The sequence below is a fragment of the Phodopus roborovskii genome, unplaced genomic scaffold, assembly GCF_943737965.1.
Source record: "Phodopus roborovskii unplaced genomic scaffold, PHOROB, whole genome shotgun sequence".
NCBI lineage: Eukaryota > Metazoa > Chordata > Mammalia > Rodentia > Cricetidae > Phodopus > Phodopus roborovskii.
The window spans coordinates 22,840,771-22,865,765 of NW_026126558.1; the positions used below are offsets into that span (position 1 = coordinate 22,840,771).

General features: G+C 45.8%; 2 protein-coding genes across 2 annotated transcripts; one reads left to right on the plus strand and one right to left on the minus strand.

The window, feature by feature from the left end:
• Positions 1-4,672: 4,672 nt before the first annotated feature.
• On the minus strand, positions 4,673-5,860 carry LOC127234721 (DPEP2 neighbor protein-like). Its single transcript, XM_051201818.1, has 2 exons — positions 5,836-5,860; positions 4,673-4,983 (listed from the first exon to the last, which is right to left on the minus strand). The coding sequence occupies exons 1-2, from the start codon at positions 5,858-5,860 to the stop codon at positions 4,673-4,675; spliced, it is 336 nt and encodes a 111-aa protein (XP_051057775.1).
• A 9,265-nt stretch (positions 5,861-15,125) lies between these two features.
• On the plus strand, positions 15,126-20,244 carry LOC127234542 (dipeptidase 3). Its single transcript, XM_051201526.1, has 10 exons — positions 15,126-15,573; positions 15,742-15,868; positions 16,322-16,451; positions 16,533-16,674; positions 16,941-17,010; positions 17,119-17,295; positions 18,072-18,156; positions 18,612-18,687; positions 19,018-19,153; positions 19,964-20,244. The coding sequence occupies exons 1-10, from the start codon at positions 15,296-15,298 to the stop codon at positions 20,204-20,206; spliced, it is 1,464 nt and encodes a 487-aa protein (XP_051057483.1). The 5' UTR covers positions 15,126-15,295; the 3' UTR covers positions 20,207-20,244.
• Positions 20,245-24,995: the final 4,751 nt, after the last annotated feature.

A 24,995-nucleotide genomic window follows, 5' to 3' on the forward strand; every position in this document is an offset into this window, starting at 1 on the left:
GGCCCCCAGAGCACGTAGACAGTGGAACTTGGCATTTAAGCCACCATTTGCTCAAGGAAGTTGTCAGTGATCTGCAGAACCTAAGTGGTTGGGCTCAGCACCAGATGAAGTCAATGGGGTGGGTCTGGCTTCAGGGAAGATCTGGAATTCTGAGGTCTTTCTGAGTATTTCACCTCAATCCACAAACGGAACCACTGACTCCCACTGTACAGTCTCTCAGAGGATTCTCTAGATCCTTAAGAAGGGAACCTGACTGGATCATGAGTAACCTTCATTTTTCTTGGGACAAAGCCCAGAACACTAAGACACATAATGGACCCTGAGGCCCCGATGGCTGGGCTGACTTTTATGGGGTGATCTCTCAGTCTCCAGGAAGTTCCTCTCTACCCCATATAACATCCTACTCCCAGGACCTGAGTAGAAATTAATAGCAACTGCAATAAAAAATAATAGATAATATTAAGAGCTATTACTGGGCTGCTAATGTAGTTCAATTGGTAGAGTGCTTGCCTAGCATGCAGGAAGTCCTGAGTTTGATCCCCAGCACTGCAGAAAACCAGGCTTTTCTTTAAACATACCTATGACCCCAGCACTTGAAAAGTAGAAGCAGGAAGAACAGAAAGTTCAAAGTTAGCCTGAGCTATGTAACCAGGAACACATGGGAACATGTCTCAAAAAAACAAAACAAAACAAAAACAAACAAACAAAGAAAAAAACAAATGAGAGCTGGGAAAGTGGCTCAGTCATCTTGCCATACAAGCATGAGGACCTGAATTCAGCCCCTCAAACTCAAATTTTAAAAAGCCCCAGGGCTAGAGATGGTTCAGTGGTTAAGAGCACTAGATGCTCTTTCTGAAATTGGTTTTTGTTTTTTTTTGTTTGTTTGTTTGTTTTGTTTTGTTTTTTTGTTTTTTTTTTGTTTTGTTTTTGTTTTTTTTGTTTTTGTTTTTTTTTTTATTCCCAGAAGCCAAACAGTGGCTCACAACCATCCATAACTCATTCCAGGAGATGCAACATCATCTTCTGACCTCCATAGGCCCCAGGCACAAACATGATGTACATATACATTTCAGCGAAACACTTACACACATTAAAGAAAGAAAAAAAGCAGGCAGGAAGGCAGGCAGGCAGGCAGGGAAGGAGGGAGGGAAGAGGAAAGGAGGAAGGGAAGGGAAGGGAAAAAAAACTCTGCTGTTACTGCATTATGATATGTATAGAGTAAAAGGTCCAAGACCACTTCCAGGTTTGAAAACCTACCAAAACCACCAGTCCCTGAGCATGAATACACACCAATCCCTGGCCATGAAATCCCACCAATCCCTGAACTCAAAATCAGACCAATCCCTGAGCTTGGCTTGAAATCTCACCAGTCTCCACCCTGGAAATCTCTACCCTGGAAAACTCCCCCAGAAACCCTGTACATGTCAGTCTCTTGCTCTATTTCACACTGCTTCTCATCCAAGCAGAGGCAGCGCCCTCTTGTGTCTCTCCCAATAAATCTCTTGTGCGATCTGTTGTGCAATGTAACTGTGGTATTCCTTGTTTCAGGACTGCCAGGATACCATTCCTTCAGAGCTGTCCACAAGGTCCACAAGGAAGCTTTTCCCCTCAGAGTTGTAAGTGGAGAGTTAGAGACTGACATGGGTCTTACTGACCAGCCAGCCAGCTTAACATAATTCCCAAACTCCAGGTCAAATGAGAGACCCTGATAAAACAAAAACACAAACTGAGGTGGATGCTCCTGAGGAAGAACCACAGAGATTGACCTCACACATCTACATACATATACACACATGCAAATGTACATAAACACAAATATCTACATACCCCCCACACAGAGACAGAAATAAAGAATGAACAGGAGGTAAACAAAAAAATAGGTTTTAATAAAGATATTACATTTGCTTTGCTTAAGAAAAGAAAAATTGCTGAGTGGTGGTGCATACCTTTAGTGCCAGCACTCTGGAGGCAGAGGTAGTTGGATCTCTGTGAGTTTGAGGCCAGCCCGATCTACAGAATTCCAGGACAAGCTCTAAAGCTACAGAGAAACAATACCAGTAAAAGTCAAATGATAATAATAATAACAATAAAATAACCACGCAGTGGTGGCCCATGCCTTTAATCTTAGCACATGGAAGTCAGAGGCAGGTAACTCTATGGGTTCAAGGCCAGCCTAGTCTACATAGCAAGTTCCAGAATAGCCAGGGCTACACAGAGAAACTCTTGTCTCGAAAAACCAAAAATAATACTGGTGTTATGGCTTATCTTAGCAATCCCAGTACTTGGAAGACTGAGGTAGAAGGATTGACAAGAGTTCAAGGCCAACCTGGTCTGTACAGTGAATTCTAAGCCAGTTTAGCTACAGAGTAAGATCTTGGGGGTGGAGGTGGGGGGAAGCCAGCCAGCAATGTAAAGTATAATAATTTCTGATTTGGGTTTAAATGAACTATATAAATATAAAATAATGTGATGTGTTGGGAGGTGCGTGTGTGGATGTATGTGCGTGTGGAGGTCAGAGGTCAACCTCAGATTTTTTAGGATATCAGTGACTATTTTTGTAATACAGGGTCTCTGATGGCCCGGAACTCCCAAGTAGGCTAGACTGGCTGAGCATGGAGCCTCAGGCATCTATGTGTCTCTACCTCTGCAAAGCTGGGATGATCAACACAAACAGCACTCACAGTGTTTTGTTTTAATTATGGGTTCTATAAGTTGGATTTAGGTCCTTATGCTTGCACCTCAAGTACGTTACCAACTGAGTTGATTTCTTGACCTAAATAATGTGAATTTCAATGCATTTACTTTTAGTGGACAAGCACAGGCTCATATGGTGCTACTTGGCCCGGGTGAGTGGAGGACACCCATGGGCTCTTGGTGTGTAAAGGACACACGGGCAGGAAGAAGATGACACCTGAGATGGCCCTGGCCATAGCCACATGGTGTGGGCCAGGTGTGAGAAACACCTGGAAGAGCTGGCCCCATCCCTGGCTGGTATACAGTGGTGTGGGCAAAGGAGGGCTAGCCACACCCCTCACCACCTGTGGCAGATGGGAGAGCTTCCCCCACCTCCATGACTGGGGAGCAAGGGAAAGCTGGCCCTGAAGTATGGAGGCAGGAGAGCTGGCCTGACAAACCTTGTCAGGGTTGTACGGGAGAGCTGGCTTTGCCTTCTCACCTCCAGCACTCAGCAATTGGGTCCTACACAGCGCCTGGGCAATGTGGTAGAGCTGGCCCTGGTGGTATGGGCATGGGAGGAGACCAGGCCCAAGTGCATGAGTGGGGGCGCTGGCCCTACCCCTTTCCAGGGCAGTGCTGGAGAGCAAGTTATGAGAGGGTGGGAGAGCAGGTCCTGCCCCTAACCAGCTACCATAGACAAGGGAGCTGGCTCCACCCCTCACCTGGACAAAGCAAGAAAACTGGCCCTGGTGCCTTGGGCATCAGACAGCAGATGGACCCACCAACTAAGCTACTTCCCATATCCAGGGCTTTGAGTTGGCCCACTCCAACATCTTTCCCATGTAAAAACTGGTAGAGTGTGTGAAGGAGCCAGTCCTGCAGAACCAAAGCTGCAGGATCTCCATGGCACAGGGCAACAACAGGATATCTGAGAGGAAGGAGTCCTGGGGAGGGTCCTGTATTAATAGTGTAGCAGAAGCAGAGGTCTTGAATCAAACCAATGGCTCACTGCAATGAACATTAGCAAGTAAAGCTGTTTAGGCGTATTAAAGTACATAGTGGTCCCTGAGTACATCCCAACCTACCCCCCACCCCCTTCTCTTTTATAGACAGGATTTCTCTGTGTAACAGTCCTGGCTGTTCTGGAACTTGATATGTAGACCAGGTTGGCCTCATGAACTCACAAAGATCTGCCTGCTTCTGTCTCATGAATGCTGGGATTAAAGGCTTGTGCCAGTATTGCTCAACCGCCAACCTCTCCATTTCTCAAAGAACTGGGTCTTGCTTCATTTGATTCACAATTATTTGAAAGATTCACACAGAAGGTGCAACCAAGTGTCCTTTGTGATGGCAGAGATTTGAACCTTGGCCTTGAATAACTTGGATTTCAACTCAAACGCTGTCACAGAAAATCATTCTATTGGGCAGAAGGGATCCTACTGATTCCAAAATAAGCAGTAAATAAAGACAGGTACCTCTTTAGCATGAGGGAGGGGATTGTGGATTTTCTCTACAGTGTTCCTGCTCCAGCTAGCAGGTCTCCCTAGACTCTTCATCTGCTCCTGAGACCTTAGGCAGGAGCTTCCTTGGTTAACTACTACTTGTTTCTTCTAGTTTTAGGAAGTGCAGCCTCTCCTGGCTTGTGCTGCTGGCTGCTGGCATGATGCAGAGCAGAAGTCTACTCATAGAGAGAGAGCCCCAGCTTGGCCCCTCTGTATCCTCTCTCTGCACTTGTCTCCTCAACTCACAGCAACTCTTGCCTTCTACTGCCCAAGAAGAGACTCTAGAGCACCGAGGGAGGGTGGGCTGTCCAGAGCATCTGCTCCTCTTGAGGCTCCTTGCTCATGGCTAGTTGGCATGCAAGTGGATTCCTGACTGGAGAGGGCACAGGCAGAACAGCTAAGGTTCTGTCTACATTGGTGGTCAGTGGAGGCTATTGCTGAAGAGGGCTCAGCCACTTGAGGCAGCTACCGGCCTGTCCTCTGGGCTAGAATGCTCAAGCAGCATGCTTCTGCCGGGGTAACCCTTTGCCATCATGCTTCATTCTGAGACGAGGAATTTTGGCACTAGGACACCCTAGATCTTGGTCTGATTCTTCCTGAACTCTCTGTCTCTTGGGAGCCCTCCTGGGTGCTGGTTTCTCTTCCTCAGCCTTTGCAGGGGTGGTCAGTGGAGCATCCCCATAGACACGGTAGCCTCCAACCAGGCAGTAGGTCTCTCCATGCCAGGCCATCGGGGCTTGAGCATGCTCTTTGTAGAGGACATGGTAGTAGCCAGGGGAAGGAGGAGCCATGGGAGGCACGGGTGCTGCGAAGAAAAACCATAACTCGTCAGCCACTTCTGCTCTGTACTCTGTGCTGCAGAGCCCTTCCTCTCACATCTCTTTCTGTTTCTGGCTGAAGCCCTCCTTCCTATCTGCTTGGCATCCTAGACACAGCCCTGCCTGTCACTGCTATGGGTCCCCTTGAAGGGTGCTTCTGTGAAAGCACTGGGCTTCTGGGGAACCAGTGGCAGCTTAGCTGTGGGAGGCCAGCATGTGTGGCCCATCTCCATAAGGAATGGTAGATAGACCCCCTCTGTTTCCCACCACGCACACGCACACGCACACGCACACACGAGAAGGATTTCTAAAAGTCTGTGGTTTCTGAGCTTTAATGAATATGTTTGGGAAAACAGTGTAAGATAAATTGGTTAAGAGCTCTCTCCACCCTGGTTGACAGCTCCTCTTGGGATCCATTCATTCACACACATTCAACTGTAGTCCTATTGTAGGTAGATTTCTGTATGCCTTTTTTTTTTTTTTTTTTTTTTGAGACATTATCTTAACATAGTCACAGCTATAGCTGTAATTGGCTTTGAATGCCATTCTCTCTCTCTCTCTCTCTCTCTCTCTCTGTGTGTGTGTGTGTGTGTAGTATTTATTTTTGTGTAGTTGTGTTTGTGGGTGCATGTCCCTGTGCAGACATAGAGGCAAATGCCAGAAGAGGCCAACCAGTGCCCTACCCTATTATTTTCTACCTTTGAAGCCTGGGTTCAGTTTGAACCTAGAGCTTGTCTTTTTTGGCTAGGCTGACGACCTCAAGACTCCAGCAAACCTCTGCTTTCTGTGCCATCGTCACTGGGGTTACAGGTATTTTAATGCTGTACCCAGCGTTTTACCTGCGTCTTCTGAGCTGGGCAACATGTTTGCTTATGTGTGGAGAAATCTCTCTATCTCCCCCTCCTTTTAAAATAAGATTCCTTCTTTCTTTCTATCTTTTTTTTTTTTCTGAGACAGCATTTCACTGTGTAGCCCTGGCTTCCCTAGAACAAGCTGTGTAGACCAGGGTTGACTTCAAACTCATAGAGATCTACCCGATCTACCTGCCTCTGCCTCAAAGGCGGTAGAATTTAAGCTAATAGCTAAGATTTGTTTCTTAAAGTATGTGTATTTTTGTGTGTTTGTTAGTGTGTAGGGGCTTGTGTGTGTGTTCATGTGTACTTGCAAGTGCACATGACTGCAATGATCAGACGCATCAATTCCCTTGGAGCTGGAGTTATGGGTTCTGGAACTAATAACAGTCAGTGCTCTTAAACACTGAGCTCTCTTTCGTGCCCCCTCATCTTTTTTTGAAGCAAAATCTGTATCATTCAGACTGTTGTTCCACCTCCTGAGCCCTGAGCTCAAATGTTCAGCCCTTGAAAGGCCAAGTGCCAGGGTAGAGTGAACAAGAGGTCCAGAGACAAATTCTAGGTACCAAGTTCTTTTTTTTTTTTTTTTTTTCTGAGACAGGGTCCTCTGTGGCTTTGGAGTTTGGAGCCTGTCCTGGAACTAGGTCTTGTAGACCAGGCTGGTCTTGAACTCACAAAGATCCTCCTGCTTCTGCCTCCCAAATGTTGGAATTAAAAGCATGCATCACCACCGAGCCCAAATTCATTCTTAAAGATCGTGTGTTTTCTGGGATTAAAGGCATGTGCCACCACATACCTCCCTCCCTCAGAATCAAAGATGACTTCTCACATTGTTCCAACTTCATTAGACACCATTTTCTTAGACCTCCAGCCTCAACATTACTTTCCCCTCCACAGCCTCTACCTCTGTGTTGCACAAATTCTAGTTGGTTTTAATAATAAAAACCCAGAGACAGATATTGGGATCCACACTGAAGATCAAAGCAAAGGAGCCAAGCCTCTAAAGAATTCTCACCTCTACCACAGCTAAGACCAAAGAGGGATGATCCTGTCCTTAGAGTGACTGTAGACTGCAATGCTCACCACCAATCTCCACTGTCCAGAGACTGCACTGAGCTCCTAATTTATATTCCTCTCTCTCTAATGTTGGGATTAAAGGCATGTCATCTCAAGTGCTGGAGTCAAAGGTGTGAGCTCTGTTTTTCTTTGAGACTGATTCACTCCTCCCATGTAGCCCAGGGTGGCATTGAACTCTAAGATCCATCTGCTCTGCCTCTGTCTCCCAAATGCTGGGTTTAAAGGTGTGGCCATTACTGCTTGTCCTCTATGGCTAACTAGCAGCTTGGGTGTATGTCTAACTAGTGGCTTAGCTCTTAGGTAGGTGTGTATCTAACAAATGGCTTATCTGTGCACTCTGATCTTCAAGCAAGTTTTATTTGTTAGATTACAAGCAAAATACAACTACACCTCTGTGTCTTCCCATTTGCAGGCATAAGAAGGTCAATATTATTTTCCATGACAGCTTGATAAAGTGCCTGAAAGTCTCAACAGCTCTTCCTCAAACTGTTCCATTTATCACTAGACAATAAAGTACATTTGTTTTTGCTGAGTCTAATCAAGAAAGAGTCTGGCCAGATGTGGGGTGCATGCCTCTAATCCCAGCCCTTGGAAAGGAGAGGCAAGAGGATTGCCATGGTTTGGAACCAGCTTTATCTACATGCAAAGGTAAGCTGGGTTACATAGGGAGATTGTCTCAAAGATATTTTTAAAAATATCTGATATATACTTTATATACCAAAGGGAAGGCTAAATTAATGATGATTAGGAGCTTTCCAAATGAACACTTGCCTAGAGATGGAATGTCATTTACTCTCAATATTGAACAAAAATAATTGGTCCCTGAATGGAACTAGGCTGCAGTGGTTTGAAGAATGATGGATCCAGGCAGGTGGATCAAGTATAATCTGGCCTACAGATTTAGTTCCAAGACAGCCAAAGCCACAAGAGAAACTCTATCTGGGGGTAGGGGAATGGGAGGTAGGGGAGGTGCTCCCTATAGTCTGGCAGTGTTAAAAACAAAAACAAGGGCCAGAAGGTGGTCTACAGAGTTCCTAGACAAGCTCCAAAACTACAGAGAAACCTGCCTGGAAAAAAACAAAAAACAAAACAAAACAACAAAAAAAGGAAAATAACCAGGCCATGGAGGCTCACACCTTTAATCCCAGCACTTGGGAGGCAGAGATAATGGATCTCTGTGAGTTTTCGTCCAGCTTGATCTACAGAGCAAGTGCTAGGACAGGTTCCAAAGCTACACAGAGAAACTCTGTCTCAAAAAACAAAAACAAGAATGTCCTCCATAAGTCCATATATTTGAATGTTGGATCTCCATTTAGTGGCACTGTTCAGAAAGGATTAAAAGGTGTGGCCTTGTCAGGAGGTTTGTTACTGGACAGGGAGGGCTTTATATATATATATATATATATATATAGCCTCACTATGTAGCTCCTGGGTGTCCTCGAACTTACTACGGAAACCCAGCTGGCCTTGAATTCACAGAGATCTGCCTTCCTCTGCCTCCCAAGTACTGGGATTAAAGATATTGACCATCATGCCTGACCAGATAGGCTTTTATTGACTTTATTCTGACAGGAGAATAAATTGACAGAACTCTCATCTTTTTACAGTTGTGCACTCAGTTGGGCTGAGGAAGGATGTGGCTTTGTTTTTAGAGTGCTTACTTACCATGTACAAAGCCCAGCTTCCTTTCTTGGCATTGCACAAACATGGGTAGGGTGGGCACATTCCTCAAATCCTTTCATTGGGGAGGCTCATAAATTTCATAAATTCAAGGTCATCCTTGGCTATATACTGTGCTACATGAGACTCTGTCTCAAAAAAGAAAAAAAGAAAAAAGAAAAAAAATTCAGGGGTTCCAGTTCTGTTGGCACACAAATCCCAACACACAGAAACATCTAGCTCAGTAGGAGGATGCTTGCCCATCAAGTCCAGAGCCCTGGATTTGAGCAACAGCTCTCAACATTTATTTCATCCATGTATGTTTAAGCATGTGTCAAAAAAAAAGTCAGGAACCCTAAAAACAAACAAACTCATCACACTATTAAAGTATCTTTAAAAGGCTAACAATACTTTTTTGTTCATTTTGTTTTGCTTTCTGAGACAGGGTTTCACTATGTAGCTCTGTCTTTCCTGGAACTTGCTTTGCAGACCAGGTTGGCCTTGAACTCACAGAGATCCTCCTGCTTCTGCCCCCCAAGTGCTGGGTACATTTATTTATTTGTTTCTTTGCACAGAGTCTCACTCTTTAGTCCAGACTGGAACAGAAGTTACTATGTACTCCAGGCTGATTTCAAACTCACTATAATTCTGCCTCAGTCTCCCAAGTGTTGGAATGCTAGTATTACAGGTATGTGTCACTAGGCCATGTTTCATAAAATATTATTATTATAAGCTATCATGATCAAATTTCTATGATTGCCCAATTTTTATAACTGATGCAGTTGTCATGACTTAATCTGTAGGTGGGCCTTCTCCCTTGAAAAGAAATAATAATTCCTTGCAATTGGCTTTGTTTTAGGTCTCATAATATAGCCCTGGCTGGCTTAGAACTCTCTATGTAGACTATGCTGGCCTCTGCCTACTCCATGGAGTGCTGGGATTAAGGGTGTGCGCCCCCACACCCAGGTCGAAACTGACATTAAAAAAGATAACTGGACTTGTCCTTGGTATTTCCTATATTTTTTTGTTTTATCTTTTAAATTTTTATTGAAAATATTTTTGTATGATATATTCTATCACAACATATGATATATTCTACCCCAACTCCTCTCGCTCCATTTTCCATGTTTTTCAGTTTACTAATTATATTCTACGGTGTCATTTAGTGTGTTCCTCTGTTTCCTGTTTGCTATACACTGATCATTTAGGGGAGCTTTTATTTACCAGCTTGTTTAGAGATGTGGAAGCTCTCTATTACTTAACCTGTCCTTCAAGTGCTTAAGCAATGCTCCTGCTTCAGCCTCCTAAGTAGCTGGACTATAGACATGCACCAATGTGATCAGTGATTAGAAACTTTTTAACTATGTATTTCTGGGATTTAACCCTAAAAACTGTTGTGGGGACTAGGATCTATCATTCATTTTTTAATTGATTATTTTATGTCAGCTGCCATGTGGGTTCTTGGAATTGAACCCTGGTCTTCTGGAAGAGCAGCCAGTACTCTTAAATGCAGAGGCATCTCTCCAACACCTATTTATTTTATGTGTAAGAGTTTTGCCTTTATGTATGTATGTGCACCGCATGTATGCCAGTGTCCTTATCAGATCCTCTGGAACTGGAGTTACAGATGGTTGTGAGCCACTGTGTGGGTGCTGGGAACTGAATCCAGGTCCTCTGCAAGAACAAGTGCTCTCCCTAATCCTTAAGAGCCCTAAGTGAATTTGTTTTGGTTTTGTCTCCTGTCTCACAATTGCCAACCTGTTGGGTTTCTTCAGTAATTCCAAATTGTTCTCCATCACACCAAGTATCAGAGATACTGAGGTGATCTAATAAAGAGTTTCACTGAGAAGACGCTACAAGTCCCAAGCCCTGTATCTCCGCCCTGTAACTTAGGTTATAGGAACTTCCTGGTCTTGCTGCTCTGGCTCCTGAAGAAGTGTGCTGTCTCCAGGGTAAGCTGACTGTACTAAAGATGGTGAGTTGTTTATTGTAGCTGCCCTCTGTTCCAGGTTGCTGATGCTGGTCATCCTGGAGTACACACCCAATGCTATGCTGTTCCTTCTCAGCTGGCAGCCTTCCCTCCCCTTCTTTAGGAACAAGGGACATTCATTTGTTCACACTTGTCACCTTACCACATAGCTCGCTGCAGCCAGAGTAAGCTTTTCAGTATCTACATCAGATGTCTTAACTACCTTGTTCAGTTCTGCCTGTATCTTCCCTTCTGACCTAAGCCAAAAGCAGCACTCCTCGCCACAGCTGCCAAAGCCTGCTGTAGCTTGTCCAACCCCTACTCCATCACATCACTCACTCCTCTGTATCTTTCCTCTTGGGTCATAGTAGTCTTTTCCACTGTTGCTGGAACAGGTTGGCCTCATTTCTGTCTCACAGTATTTATACATGCTGTTTCCTCTAGGAAAACCATCTCTGCTGAAGCTTTCCCTTGATCACTTTGTCTAACAGAACATCACTTATTTTTTTTTTCTTACAGGCAGGGCGATATGGCTCAGGTTTGCACACAATTCACTATGGAGACCAAGCTGGCCTAGAACTCTCAGTGATCCTTTCATTAGCTTAACAAGTGCTGAGATTATAGGCATGAATCATCACCAAGAACTTTATTCTCATGGTAACCGTAATTATAAGTTGCAGTTATATAACAAATTGTACTCTGTGTGTGTGTGTTATTGTTGTTGTTTAGGGTCAAATCTGAGTCTTGCACATGCTAGTCAAGCTACTATTCCAGTCATGGATACCTGCATATTCCACTACTTATTTTGATCACCTATTATTTTAGACAGGACTTCTCTGTGTAATATCCTTGGTGTCCTGGAACTCACTCTGTACACCAGACTGGCCCCAAACTCACAGAAATCACCTGCCTCTGCCTCCCAAGCAATGGAAGTAAATGTATGTGCCATCACCACCCAGAACACCCTATTCTTTTTAAAGACAAACTCTTGCTATGTAACCCTGGATAGCTTGGAGCTCAGTGTATAGACTAGGCTGACCTCAAACTTGCTACCATCATCTTGTTTCTGCCTCTGAAATTCTGACATTACAGGTGTACTCCACCAAGTCTAGTTTGTCTCATCTTTTACTTTCTGAGTGACTTGAAGCACACTGGATGACATATAATGGATGCTCAATAAACCCCTGTTCAATATATAGATGGAAGGATGGGGTTGGCTAATGGACCAGCATCAATCCTGCCTCTCCTTCACACTTACAAGCGAATAGAACAGAATTCTTCCTTTTGCCTCAGGCTCCATTTTTGGCTTTATTCTGAACTTTTGCTTAGTTAATTCTAATAGTGTTATCTTTATTTTTAATTTAGTTATTGATTAGTGTTTATTTTGAAACAAGCTCTATAGCCTAGGTTGGACAAAAATCAGCCTGTAGTACAGAATGCCCTCTAATTCAAGATACTTTTCCTGCCTCGGGCTTCCAATTGCTGGGATTATAGGCATGAACTACTGTGCCCAGCTACTCTTGGCATTCAAAATAGGAGGAAGTTATTACATAGTTGGCATAAAAGCACAAAGGTGACACTGACATGAGCTCAGGAGATGAATTTGGAAAGCTGTATGCACCTTTCTAGATTGTAGAAACAGGAAAAGGGGTGCTGGTGAGAACTAGATATTTAAGAGAACTTATGTTGCTTAATTTTTTTTTTAATTGATGCAACCCAGTCTATCCTCATACTTGTGATAATCCTCCTGCCTCAGTCTCCTGAGTATTAGGATTCAGGCCAGCTTATCCACATTATGGGGCTCTAAGTCTGCCCTGCAGGTGGAGATGCTCTGATGCCAAAAGACTACTCTGTGAAGCCTAAAGACACTGGCAAGTAGAGCCAGTGCGGCTCAAGGGTGATGAGAGGAACAGGAACAACAGGGAAGACACCCTGCTTCCCTCCTCCTGCTGACTGACCATTTGGCAAGGAGTCTAAACAATGTAATTCCAGGAGTTCAAGCCCTAGCGTCATTTGCATCATTTAGCAGAGATACCCAGCTCGACTAGCAAGGAAAAGAAGCCATTACTTAGCAGATGCAGAGACCCACAGCCAAACATTAGGTAGAACTCATGAAACCCTGCAGAAGAGTGAGGAGAATTTTGAAGCCAGAGGAGTCAAGGACACCATGAGAATGCAGCACACAGAATCAATTAAGCAGGCCTCATAGGGGATCACAGAGATTGAATCTGCAATCATGACGCCTGTATGGGTCTGAGATAGGTCCTCTGCATATATATTATGGTTGCGCAGCTTGGTATTCTTTTGGACTCCTAACAGTGGGAGTAGGGAGTGTCTCTGACTCTTTTGCATGCTTGTGGGATGTAACTTGTTATGCCATGTTCAGTTGATAACCCTGCAAGGTCTGCTCTTTTCTGAAGGGAAACAGTGGAAGGGTGAATCTAGGGAAGAGAGGAGATGGGGGGAAACTGGGAGGAGTGGAGGGAAGGGAGACAGCAGTCAGTATATACTGTATGAGAGAAGAATAAAAAAATAAGTAATTGCTTAATAAATATGGTTGCAGCATGCCTGGGGACACTAATTCTGAATCATCCGTCCTCCTGTTCCAGCTCAAAACAAAGAACATATTTGTTAGGTTCCCTTCATGTTGAATATGTCTTTGGCTCCATAATGTCCTTAGAGAAAGAAATATCCCAAAGGTAGATCTCATACATTTGCCTCCCTGGATCCTCCCCATTTTATTGAGGGTGGGGAGAGGTTTACTAGACATTAAATCCAGAACTTCAGTCCTTCTGAGTATGTGATCTTCTACTGCGTTGCTCTCTCTGGCTAGCCTAGAACTCACTCTATCTCAGAGGTCTACTCATCTCTGCCTCCTTGGTGCTGGGATTAAAGGCATGTCCACTATACCTAAGAAGATAGGGTTTTTTATTTTTAATTTTTATTTATTTGTATTAATTTATTTTTAATTTAATTAATTATTGATTTTTATTTATGTATGTATTTATTTAAGACAGGGTTTCTCTGTGTAGCCCTGGCTGCCCTGGAACTCTCTGTGTAGACCAGGTGACCCTGAACTCACAGAGATCTGCCTGCCTTGTCTCCCAAGTGCTGGGATTAAAAGTACCACCACTGTCTGCAGAAGAAAGCTTTTAAAACTGTCCTTATCTACTTAAATATGGTAGTGGAATTTAAACTATGGCATCGTACTTGTTAGCACTCCACTCACTCTACCATTGAATTACACCTTATATTTTATTGAACTTTTCCATTTTCTTTTGTAAAAACTATTTGATTAGTGTTATGTTTGTAAAAGAAAGGGGGCAGTAACTACATACCATGACATTCATATTAAGGTCAGAGGATTTTGGAACAGTTCCATCATTCTGAGGCAGAGTCTTTCTTGCTTCTGTTGTTATGTTTCAGACTGTTCCAGCTGACCAAAATGTTTCCTAGAGATTATGTGTCTGCCTCCCATCTCCCTGCAGAGGCCTGGGGTTACAGACACATGCCACTGCATCTAGTCTTTTTTTAAAATAGGATATGGGCATAGAACTCAATTAGTCTAGCTGGCACAGCAAATGCTTTTACTCAGAATCATCTTGATGCCTTTCATTTTCTTAATGAGAACAGTAGAAATTTGTATTATTTTGTTTATGTATTTTATATGTATGAGTGCTTTGTCTGCAGGTAAGGCTGCACCACACCAGGAGAGGGCATCAGATCCATTATAGATGGTTGTGACCCACCATGGGTTTGCTGAGGATCTCTGGAAGAGAAGACCACTGAACCACCTCACCAGCCCTAGAACCTTATTTTAAAAAAAAACAATTTTCGTGTATTTTGGAAGAGGTGTTTAAGGAGAGAGAGGGATGTTAAGGAAAAAGTAACTACAGAATCTTGGTTTTGTTGGTTACTTAGTTTGAGATAGGGCCTTACTTTATTGTTCATGCTGGCCTGGGAGTCTGTGTAGCCCAGACTGGCTTTGAAGGCATTGAAATCCTCATGCCTCAATCTTTCAAATGTGTGAGCTACTTTGCATGTTTTTTGGGTTTTGTTTTGTTTTCCTGGTGTAGGATGTTGCTATAGCCCAAATTGGCTTTAAATTCCCAGCCCTGCCTTTACCTTCTGATTGCTGGGATTATACACCTGATCTGGCAATATTTCTTCTGTTAAGTGGCGATGTACTCTCTTGATGACAGTACTTTTACGTCGATAACTTGAGTTCAGGAGCTTCAGGCCAGCCAGGGCCAACATAGCGAGACCTCACCACAAAAACAAGATTAAACCCTAGCAAAACCCACAGATCTAATTTACTACTCTGAGGCTTAGCATAACATGGAATATTTGACCCCATAGAGGGCAGGGCACATTCGGGTGCTGACACACATACACCTGGCTAGCCGGATGGGATTAGTTAGATTCCTAGCCCTGGTCCCTTGTTCCCCCCCAGTCGCCTCCTCCTTTAACCAGGGGTAGTGAGCGAGTTGAGAGTTGCAAGCAAAGACCCGCCAGGCCCAAGGGGGCGCCCTTCTACTCGGGGAGCGGAAGGGGGTGGTGCCCTCTAGCGACTGCGCTTTTAAGAGTGGAAAGTTCCAGAGCGTCCGTTGCACAGCCGTGTGACTGGAAGCTTTTCCAAGCAAGGCCTCAGCCTAGGTACCCTGAATCGAAGGTCCGAACCCCATTGTCACCCTCTGCCCTATCCCTGCCCTTCTCAGGCTCTTGTGACCGAGACTGAGCAGCATGCAGCCCGCGGGTCTTGAGGGTCTCCACGCGCTCAGCCTGCGGCCTCTGGGGCACTGGCTGTTCCTGCTGGGGATGCTACTTCTAGTTCCGCCTCTGTGGGTAAGCTGCACACAGACCACTCCTAGCTCCTCCAGCGTTCCGACCATGCCGGCGACCTCCAATGCCAATACCACTCTAGAAGTTCCCAATGCCACTACCACACTAGACACGACCAGTGACCTTCGCCTTCAAGAGCAAGCACGGGCCCTGATGCGAAACTTTCCACTTGTGGATGGGTGCGTATGTGCGGGTGTGAGGCCAAGGGGGGGCTAAGCTTACCCCTAGGCTATTGCGCGAGGGTGGGGAGTGTCCATATTTGTGAGGCAGTGGGACTTGGACAAGACCCAGGTTGAAATTCCTATCCTGACTCGGAGGCCATGTTCTCACACTGACCACATCTCCAGCCATAACGACCTGCCTCTGCTCCTGAGAGAACAATTCCAGAACAAACTGCAGGATGTGAATCTGCGCAATTTCACCCGTGGCCAGACCAGCCTGGATAGGCTTCGAGACGGCCTTGTTGGTGGCCAGGTAATACAGTGCCTCAATAATGGGAATGTTGGGACCACAGAAACCTGTGTAAATCAGGCCCTCTATAGACGACTAGGTACTTGAGGCATGCAGTACACCAGCATGCAAATACAAGAACTTTGAAGGCCAACACAAATGAGCTGCATAGATGCTTAGGTTCTGTGGAAATGCATAGAAAATGATCAGAAAGTCCCTGGTGAGTGTGGAAGTTGAAGTTTCCAGAACCACAAAAGATATGGTAGTTTTTGCCCAGGACATTCACACAGAATCACTGATAAACAGCAGCTATGTGTCATTAGGCCACATTAAGCTGCCTGCCAAGCTTAATAGTCATGAGGGCACTTTGGGAGCCATTGGCTTAAATGGGTGCAGTGGGGCCTGAGGCAGGAATGGTGGGCAGAAAGATTTGGAGACCATATTGGCCTCATTGTGGACCTCTGGACCTACCTCTAGTTCTGGTCAGCCTACATCCCGTGCCAAACCCAGGACCGGGATGCTGTGCGCCTTGCCCTGGAACAGATCGACCTCATTCGCCGAATGTGTGCTGCTTACCCTGAGCTGGAGCTTGTGACTTCAGCTGAAGGTGAGCTGGGACGTAGCCTGGGATTGACACCAATGGTTCTTTTCTTGGGATGTGGTTGATTGACTCGATGCCCTCTTCTAGGTCTGAATAACACTCAGAAGCTGGCCTGCCTCATTGGTGTAGAGGGCGGTCACTCATTGGACACTAGCCTCTCCGTGTTGCGCAGTTTCTACGAGCTAGGAGTGCGCTACCTGACACTTACCTTCACCTGCAGTACACCCTGGTGAGCTTGGTGCTTGGCCCTGGTGGTATGGTGGACAGTGTGGTGAGGAAACTTCTGTGCATGGCGTGGACCTGACAAAAGAAATGAAGATAACGTGGTCCACTGGGGGACACTCCCAGCAGGCCCCTCACACTTCCATAAAGTAGCTGGCCCTGGTCTCCATCTGTTTCAGATGTAGAATGTATAAAGACAGCCCTCCCCCTCCCTAGTCACTGATAACCAGGCTATAGCCAGCAAGAAATTTCTTTCTCTTGCCTGTCTTGCAGGGCAGAGAGTGCAACAAAATTCAGACACCACTTCTACACCAACATCAGTGGATTGACAAGCTTTGGTGAGGTGAGGTCTCTTTACCATACCCTACCCCATGTGTTTCCTGCAAATATTTGTACACCCCTTTGCTCTCTGACACCGTTTGCTCCCTCCCAAACCCAATTGTTTCTGCAGAAAGTAGTAGAAGAAATGAACCGCCTGGGCATGATGATAGACTTGTCCCATGCCTCAGACAACTTAGTGAAGCAGACCCTGGAGGTGTCTCAGGCTCCTGTGATCTTCTCCCACTCAGCGGCTAGAGCTGTATGTGACAATTTACTGAATGTTCCTGATGACATCCTGCAGCTTCTGGTGAGTAGCCACCTGGGCCCTGAAACCCAGGACTAAATACACTTCATCTAGAGGAACTCCCTCTGTAGACCAGAATGGCCTCAAACTCAGAGAGCTGCCTGCCTCTGCCTCCTGAGTGCTGAGGTTAAAAGTACAGCTAACATGCCCAACCTTTGCTTCAGTTTTTTTTTTTTCCAAGACAGAATTCCTTTTGGAGTTTAGCTGCCTAGAATTCACTCTGTAGGAAGGGCTGGCCTTGTTCTCACAAAGAACTGCCTGCCTCTGCCTCCCAAGTGCTAGTATTAAAGGTGTGTGCCAGTACATTTGACTCATCTTGAGGCTCTTAAAGCCAAGCATAATGGCACATGCCTACAATGTTAGCATTTGAGAGGTTGAGGTGGGAGGATCATGAGTTGAAGCCTGCCTGGGCTACATAGCAAGATTCTATCTCAGAAATCCAAAAAGGAAGGAAAGAGTTGGAAGAGTGTGTGTTTGTGGTAGGGCTTCTTATATAAATAGTCCTGTCTGACCTGGACCTCCCACAAGTGGGGCTTATAGGCATGTGTCACCATGTCTGACTTGGAGTTTTGACCCTCAGTAAACAAAGCTGTCCAGCTTACCTTCTTCCATCTCTGAAACTCAGGTTCAAATCAGTTTCACCCAGGAACCCCCAAACTCAGGAGAAAAGGTTCCTCCAGCCCCTGCTGGATTGCTGCCCTGCAAGGGCTCCCCCAGCAACAGAAGTACACTAGCAGTCCAGTGAGGCTGGACTGACTGCCCTTCGTCTATCCCTCCAGAAAAAGAATGGTGGCATCGTGATGGTGACACTGTCCATGGGAGTGCTACAGTGCAGTCTGTTTGCTAATGTGTCCACTGTGGCAGGTAAGTTCCACCTCAACTTTTCTTAATTACAAAGTGTCTATGGGCATTTCCCCTCATGTATGTCTGTGCACCGTATGTATCCCTGGTGCCCCATGGAGATCTGGAGGCCAGACTGGATGTCATGTCCCCTGGAACTGGAATTACAGGTAGTTGTGAGCCACAATGTGGGTGCTGGGAATTGAGTCTGGGTCCTCTGGAAGGGCAGCCACAGTGCTCTTAACCACTGAGCCACCTCTCTGCCCTGCCCCCACACAAAGCTTAACTCTTTGTGCAGTTCTGTCTTGAGCTGTAGCCACCCGGGCTCTCAGACAGCTCTAACAGTCTAGCACATCCTGGGCAATGGTAACCCCCCAGGGACTGTGAACTGGGCTCTTCGCTGTCACCCAGATGTGAACTGGGTAACAGAGTAGAGGTTCCCCCAATTGCTAACTCTTCTGCCAACCTCTACTTTCTAGATCATTTTGATCACATCAGGAGAGTCATTGGATCTGCGTTCATTGGGATTGGTGGGAACTATGATGGATCTGGAAGGTGAATGTTTCCCCTGGGCTCATCTTGGTCTTAGTTCCCCAGTCAAAAGTCAACCCATCCTTCAGACCTTAACTACATGCTCTGGTCTTCCAGCCCACGTCTCTACTCCCCACTCCCAGGCTAAAGGAATCTCCTTCATACACCACTCTCCATCTGAGAATATGTTATGGGCTGAGTATAGCCTTAGGAAGTCTTTAAAGAACTTCTAAAGTTGTATTTGTTAATCTAAAGAATTTGGCCCTTAGTTTTGGTCATATTGCCTAGGGCACATGGGACAGCAGGTGCTAGATCAAAATTAGGGCCAAGGTCTCATAGTGAATATCTGCACAGGTTCCCTCAGGGGCTGGAGGATGTGTCTACATACCCAGTCCTCATAGAGGAGTTGCTGAGACGGGGCTGGAGTGAGCAGGAGCTTCAAGGTGTCCTTCGAGGAAACCTGCTGAGGGTCTTCAGACAGGTGGAACAGGTACACAGGTTATAAGGAAAGGACGATGTACTAGTCATGCCTCCCTAAAGGAGAACTGATAGAGAACATACATACATACATACATAAGTACATACATACGTGGGATGGGGACATTTATAAGTGGCTTACAAGTAGTGGTTCAGATAGTCCAACAGTGGCTGTCTCCTGTTGGAAAGGCCAGTAATGGAGTAGTTGTTCAGTCCACAAGACTGGATGTGTGACCAGTCTGAATCTAGTGCTAAAGTCCCAAAGGATTTCTGGACAGCTGCTGGTCTTCAGGGTATATCAGAATCCCAAAGAAGTAGGTTCTAATCCTAGGGGAAAGAATGCCTCAGCGACAGGATGGATGAAGTCTCCAGCTAGTGAGGGCAAGCAGGCAAAAAGCACAAACTTCCTTCTTCCATGTTCTTTTATTTGGGCAGCCACCAGAAGGTGTTGGCCAAATTTAGGGGGTGGGTCTTCCTACCTCAGATAACCCAACAAGAAAATCTGATGCAGGGTGGTAGTGACACACGCCTTTAATCTCAGCACTTTAATTCCAGATTGAGGCATGCAGATATCTCTGAGTTCAAAGCCTGTCTAGCAGCCTATAGAGCGAGTTCCAGGACAGAAAGGGCTACACAGAGAAACCCTGTCTCCAAAAAAAAAAAAAAAAAAAAAAAAAAAAAAAAAAAGAAAGAAAGAAAGAAAGAAAGAAAAGAAATGAAAAAAAAGGAAAGAAAGATTTGGCTATCACTATCACTGATAGGTGGTTCACTGGTGGAGCATTGGAGGGAGAGAGGATGTCTTACTATTGACTCTTTTCCCCAGGTGAGAGAAAGAAGCAGAGGGCAGAGCCCTGTGGAGATGAAGTTTCCAGACAGGCAGCTGAGTAGCACCTGCCATTCACACCTCCTGCCTCAACCCCAGGAAAAACACCACGACACATACTTTAAGGTGACCAAGCGACCAACTAATCAGGTCCTCCGGAGGGCCTCAAAAGCCCCCCCATGCCCCATTCCAGGCCTCATGGTTGCCATCACCTCCCTAGCCCTCATCCTTTGGCTTTGCTGATCTGGCTACAGGTAAAAGTGGCAAAATCCACAAAGTACTTCCCCCCCCATTGCCCAGGCCCCAGCTTACGTTGAGAATAAATATTTGAAACATCAATCTAAGTGTTCATGTCCTTCCTTCCCTCCCTTATTTCCTTCCTTCCTTCCTTTCTGTCTTTTTATTTATTTATTCTTTTGAGACAGGGTTTCTTTGTGTAACGTTGGAACATGTCCTGCAACTAGCTCTGCAGACCAGGCTGGCCTCAAACTCATAGAGATCCACCTGCTTCTGCCTCCATAGTGCTGAGTTTAAAAACCTGCACCACCACTGCCCTGCTCATGTCCTTTCTTTATTGTTAGGATTAGTAGGGTCAGAGGACTCTTGGTGGGGGAACCTGCTGCCATGATCCTCTGGACAGGCAGAGACAGCTCACCAAATTTTTATCCTGAAAGCTGGAACCCATATGACAACAGACCTGACTATATATTGAGTTCCAGGTCAGCTAGGGATATACACAGTTAAGATACTTTCTCAAAAAAACAAAACAAGAAACTTCTATGAGATGATATAGGAAAACAGTTCTGGCCTGAATAAAGAGACACTGGATGCATTGAAAGAGAAAATCGGTAAAAGTAGTAACTTCTGTGCATCATTATCAAATACTACCAAAAGAGTGATAAAATGAGCCCCATCCAGGGAGAAATTTTAACCGCATAATTGACAGTCTGTATCTGGAGTCAGACAATCAGGTAATAAAATTAGCAAAGCATTGAAGTGGTAGAAACAGAAAGGTCAGAAATTTGAGGCCAGCTTATCAAGATCCTCTCTCAAAAATAAACGGCTGGAGAAATGGCTCATTAGTTAAGAGTGCTTGCTGCTCGGTGGGCATTGATAGTGCACACCTTTAATCCTAGCACTTTAGAGGCAGGAGCAGGAAGATCTCTGTGAATTCAAGACCAGCCTGGTCTACAGCATGAGTTCCAGGACAGCAAGACCTGTTACACACAGAAACCCTGTCTCGATGGGAAAAAAAAAAAAAAAAAAAAAAAAAAAAAAAAAAGAATGCTTGTTTGCTGCTCTCACAGAAGACATTGGTTTGGTTCCCAGCTCACATATATTGGCTTAGTAACTGTTCTTAACTCCAATTTCAAGGGAACTTAAACCCTGTTCTGGTTTCCTCAGGCACCAAACAGGCACATGGTACAGACACACATGAAGGTAAACACCCATACACATAAATAATAAATGGTTTACTTTTGAGACCAGGTCTCACTGTATATCCCTGGCTGGGCTGGCACTTTCTATGTAGAACAGGCTGACCTTGAACTCACAGAGATCCATTTGTTGCCTCCTCTGGAATGTTGGGATTAAAGATGAGTATCACTTTCTGGGTGTTGGTGGCACACACCTTTAATCCTAGCACAAAGGAGGCAGAGACAGGCATATCTCAGTGAGTTCCAGGCCAGCCTTATCTACAGAGCAAGTTACAGGACAGGCTCCAAAGCTACAGAGAAACCCTGTCTCCAAAAAACCAAAGGGGGGGGGGAGGAGATGAGTATCACCATGTCCAGCTAATAAATTTTGTTAAACTTTTTGTTGGTTCTTTGTGGATTTCACATCATACATCCCAATTCCACTCATCTCTCTGTCCCTCACTTCTACATTCTGCCCTTGCAATCTCCCTCCAGAAAACAAAATTTTAAAGTAAAACCAAAAAAAAAAAAAAAAAAAAAACAACAACAAAAATCTCGGCATGGAGGCTGTAGTGTTGCCCAGTGAATAACATAGTATACCCTTTAATCCAAATATATATATGTACATATATATATATTCCAAATATATATATATATATTTAATCCATATATATATATTTATTTAATTGAAATGAGTCATTGGTCTAGTTCTAGGCCTCTGGCTTCTGCTACACCCACAATACAGGGCCTTCACCTGGACTCCTTGGATATCCTGTTGTTGTCCTGTGTCATGGAGATCTTGTAGCTTTGGATTTATAGGTTTGCCCCCTTCACATGCTCCAGCAGTCCATAGACGAGGTGCCTGTTGGGGTGTTCTACCCTGTAATCATGGTTCTGGGCCTGGGTGTTAGCTAGGTTGGTCAACCTTCGAGCTTCCCCTCATCGTCACCACCCAGGAGAGTTCTCCAGCACTGCCTTTGCCACCAATGTAGTAGTCAGCAAGGAGCGAGGCAAGTTCTCCTGCTCTCTCATCACCCGGTCCAGCTCACCAGCACTCACACCACCAGGGCCAGCTCCACTGTTTTGCCCAGATGAGGTGCAGAGCCCACTCTCCCGAGTTGATGCCGCTGGTGAGGGGCAGGGCCAGCTCTTCTGTTCTCATGCCCCAAGAATGGCTCTCCCGCCTTTCACAAGAGGATGGCAAGAGTTGGGGCAAGGGCATATTTCCCTTACCTGTGCCATCCCCTGGCATACCAGGGAGGGGACGGAACCAGCTCTACCTCTCTCACAGCCACAGGCCTAGCTCACCTGTGCCCCTGCCAACAGGGTCAGCTCTAGTGTGCTGACCAGTTGAAGTGCTGTGCCCACTGTCCCGTGTGCTGCAGCTGGTGGGGCACAGGGCCAGTTCTTCCACCCTTGTGGCCCTGGGGCCAGCTCTCTCACCTGCTGCAGGTGTCTAGGAGCAACGGGAGGAAGGCGTTTTCCCCTCATCCATGCCGCCATATGACAGATGAGGGGGGCAGGGTCAGTCCAGTTTTCCCATACACATTCTCAGAGCCCAATCACTTTCATCTCCATCTATGGGGTCAGCTCTAGTATGCTGCCTGAGCTAGGTACAGGGTCCTTTCTTCTGAAGCCTGCACCTAGTGAGGGGCAGGATCAACTTATGACCCTGGGACCAGCTCTCCCTACCTGCAATAGGTGGCAAGGGGCAAAAAGCGAGGCAGTTATCTCTCCCTTGCCCATGCTCTCCTATTCTCAAATATCCAGGGCCAGCCTACCCCTATTCCCACCAGCAGGGACAGTGCTACTGTCCTGCCCTGGGAAGGTGCAGGACCTGCTCCGGAGTGGTGCAGTTGGGTGGGGGCGGGGGAGGGACACTTCTCCCTAGTGCTGTGGACGGGGCCAACTTTGTGCAACTCTGTCCTCACTGCTTTCAGTAACAGGACCTATAGACATCAACACACACCGAAGATGCAACAGGGCCATAGACCCAGACATGGCCCCTGGCAACAGCCCAGGCTCTGATGTCACCATGGTGCTGATTGGCAGTGCAGGTCATTTAGATCGGCTTGGACGCAACAGCAGCGTGGCCCTCAAACCCCCACACCTACATGGCCCCCGATGTGGGTCCAGATTCCAGGCATCCATACTGCCATTGATGGCAGGAGGAGTCTGGGACATCAGCACAGGTCTTGTCTGCATCAGGCCCGTATGACACACTGGCCCCAGGTAATAGCACATGTTACTCAGGTCAGTATGGGCCTGGCAACAGTACAGCCCTGGGGCACCAAGAAGGCCACAGGTGAAGGCCCAAGCCCTGGGCATCTGTGTGGCCTTTGGTGGCAACATGGAACATAGACAGCACAGACTCAGGCTACAGTAGGACGATGGACTCAAACGTGGTCCTAGGCATCAGCCTGGGTCTGATGCCGTCATTGCAGATCATTCAGATCAGCATGCAACAAATGGCAGTGTGGCCCCAAATGCCAACATTTCCTCAGGAGGCAGCCCAGACCCCAGGTATCCGCTCAGCCTTTGATGGCAACAGGACTCATGGACATAAACACACAGCCTGGCTGCAGTAGGGTATCAGACCCAGACATGGCCCATGGCATCAGTTCTGGACCAGATGACACCATGGCCCCAGGTGGCAGCATGGGCCACCCAGCTCTGTATGGCAGCAGTTTGACCCTCTAAGACCAACATGGCTTCAGGTATCAGCCTGGACTTCAGATCTCTGCATGGCCCTCAGTGGTAACAAGAGTCACGGATATCAGCTCAGAGCCTAGCTGCAGTAGAGTCATGAAACCAGTATCACAGCAGGTCCCCTATTTCCTGAAGATCCCATCCTTCTTGATATGTGTAGCCATGTTACCATTGCCAAGAGTAAGCCTGAGCCTGAAGGATCCATGGTTTTTTGTTTATTTTGTTTGTTTTTATAATCAGATTATTGCACTGAACTCTTCCATGCTTGATTATATAATTTTCAGGTTATCCCTATAGTTATAGCAAATTCTTTATTGAAGTGAACTCTATATACTATAAAGTTAACTATTTAAAAGGCAAATTCAGAGCTAGGGAGATGCTTTTGTAAGTAAAATGTCTAGCTGAACTGGAGAGCTTGCTTCAGGTTCAAGGAGAGACCTTGTTTAAAAATAAAAAAAAAAAAAAAAAAGAAAAAAAAAGTGGATTAAGATCAGTCATTGGGAGAGGCCACAGGTGCCATGTCAGGCCACAAAGGTATACAAAGAGCCCCCTGAGACCTCACAAGAAGCAGCCCAAGGAGATGAAGCTTACAAGTGGAAACAAGATGAGGAGCTAACAGCTAGGCCACAGAGACCCTGGCCATGGATGCAACTGAGAAATCTGGCAAGAAGTAGGCTGTTTCTTGTACCTGAGATAATGGTGACTGTCTTCCATTCCTATTTAAACATCTGGATTCCCTTTTGCCACCTCTGGCAAGCCCCAGGGTTAGCAAGCCCTCCCTGTCACTGAGATTACTACTGTCCAGGTGTTGTGGGTTTGTTTGTTTGTTTTATGTTCATGTATGTGTTTGCCTACTGAGTTTATGTGTGTCACATGTGTGCCAGAGTCCACAGAGGCCAGAAGATGGT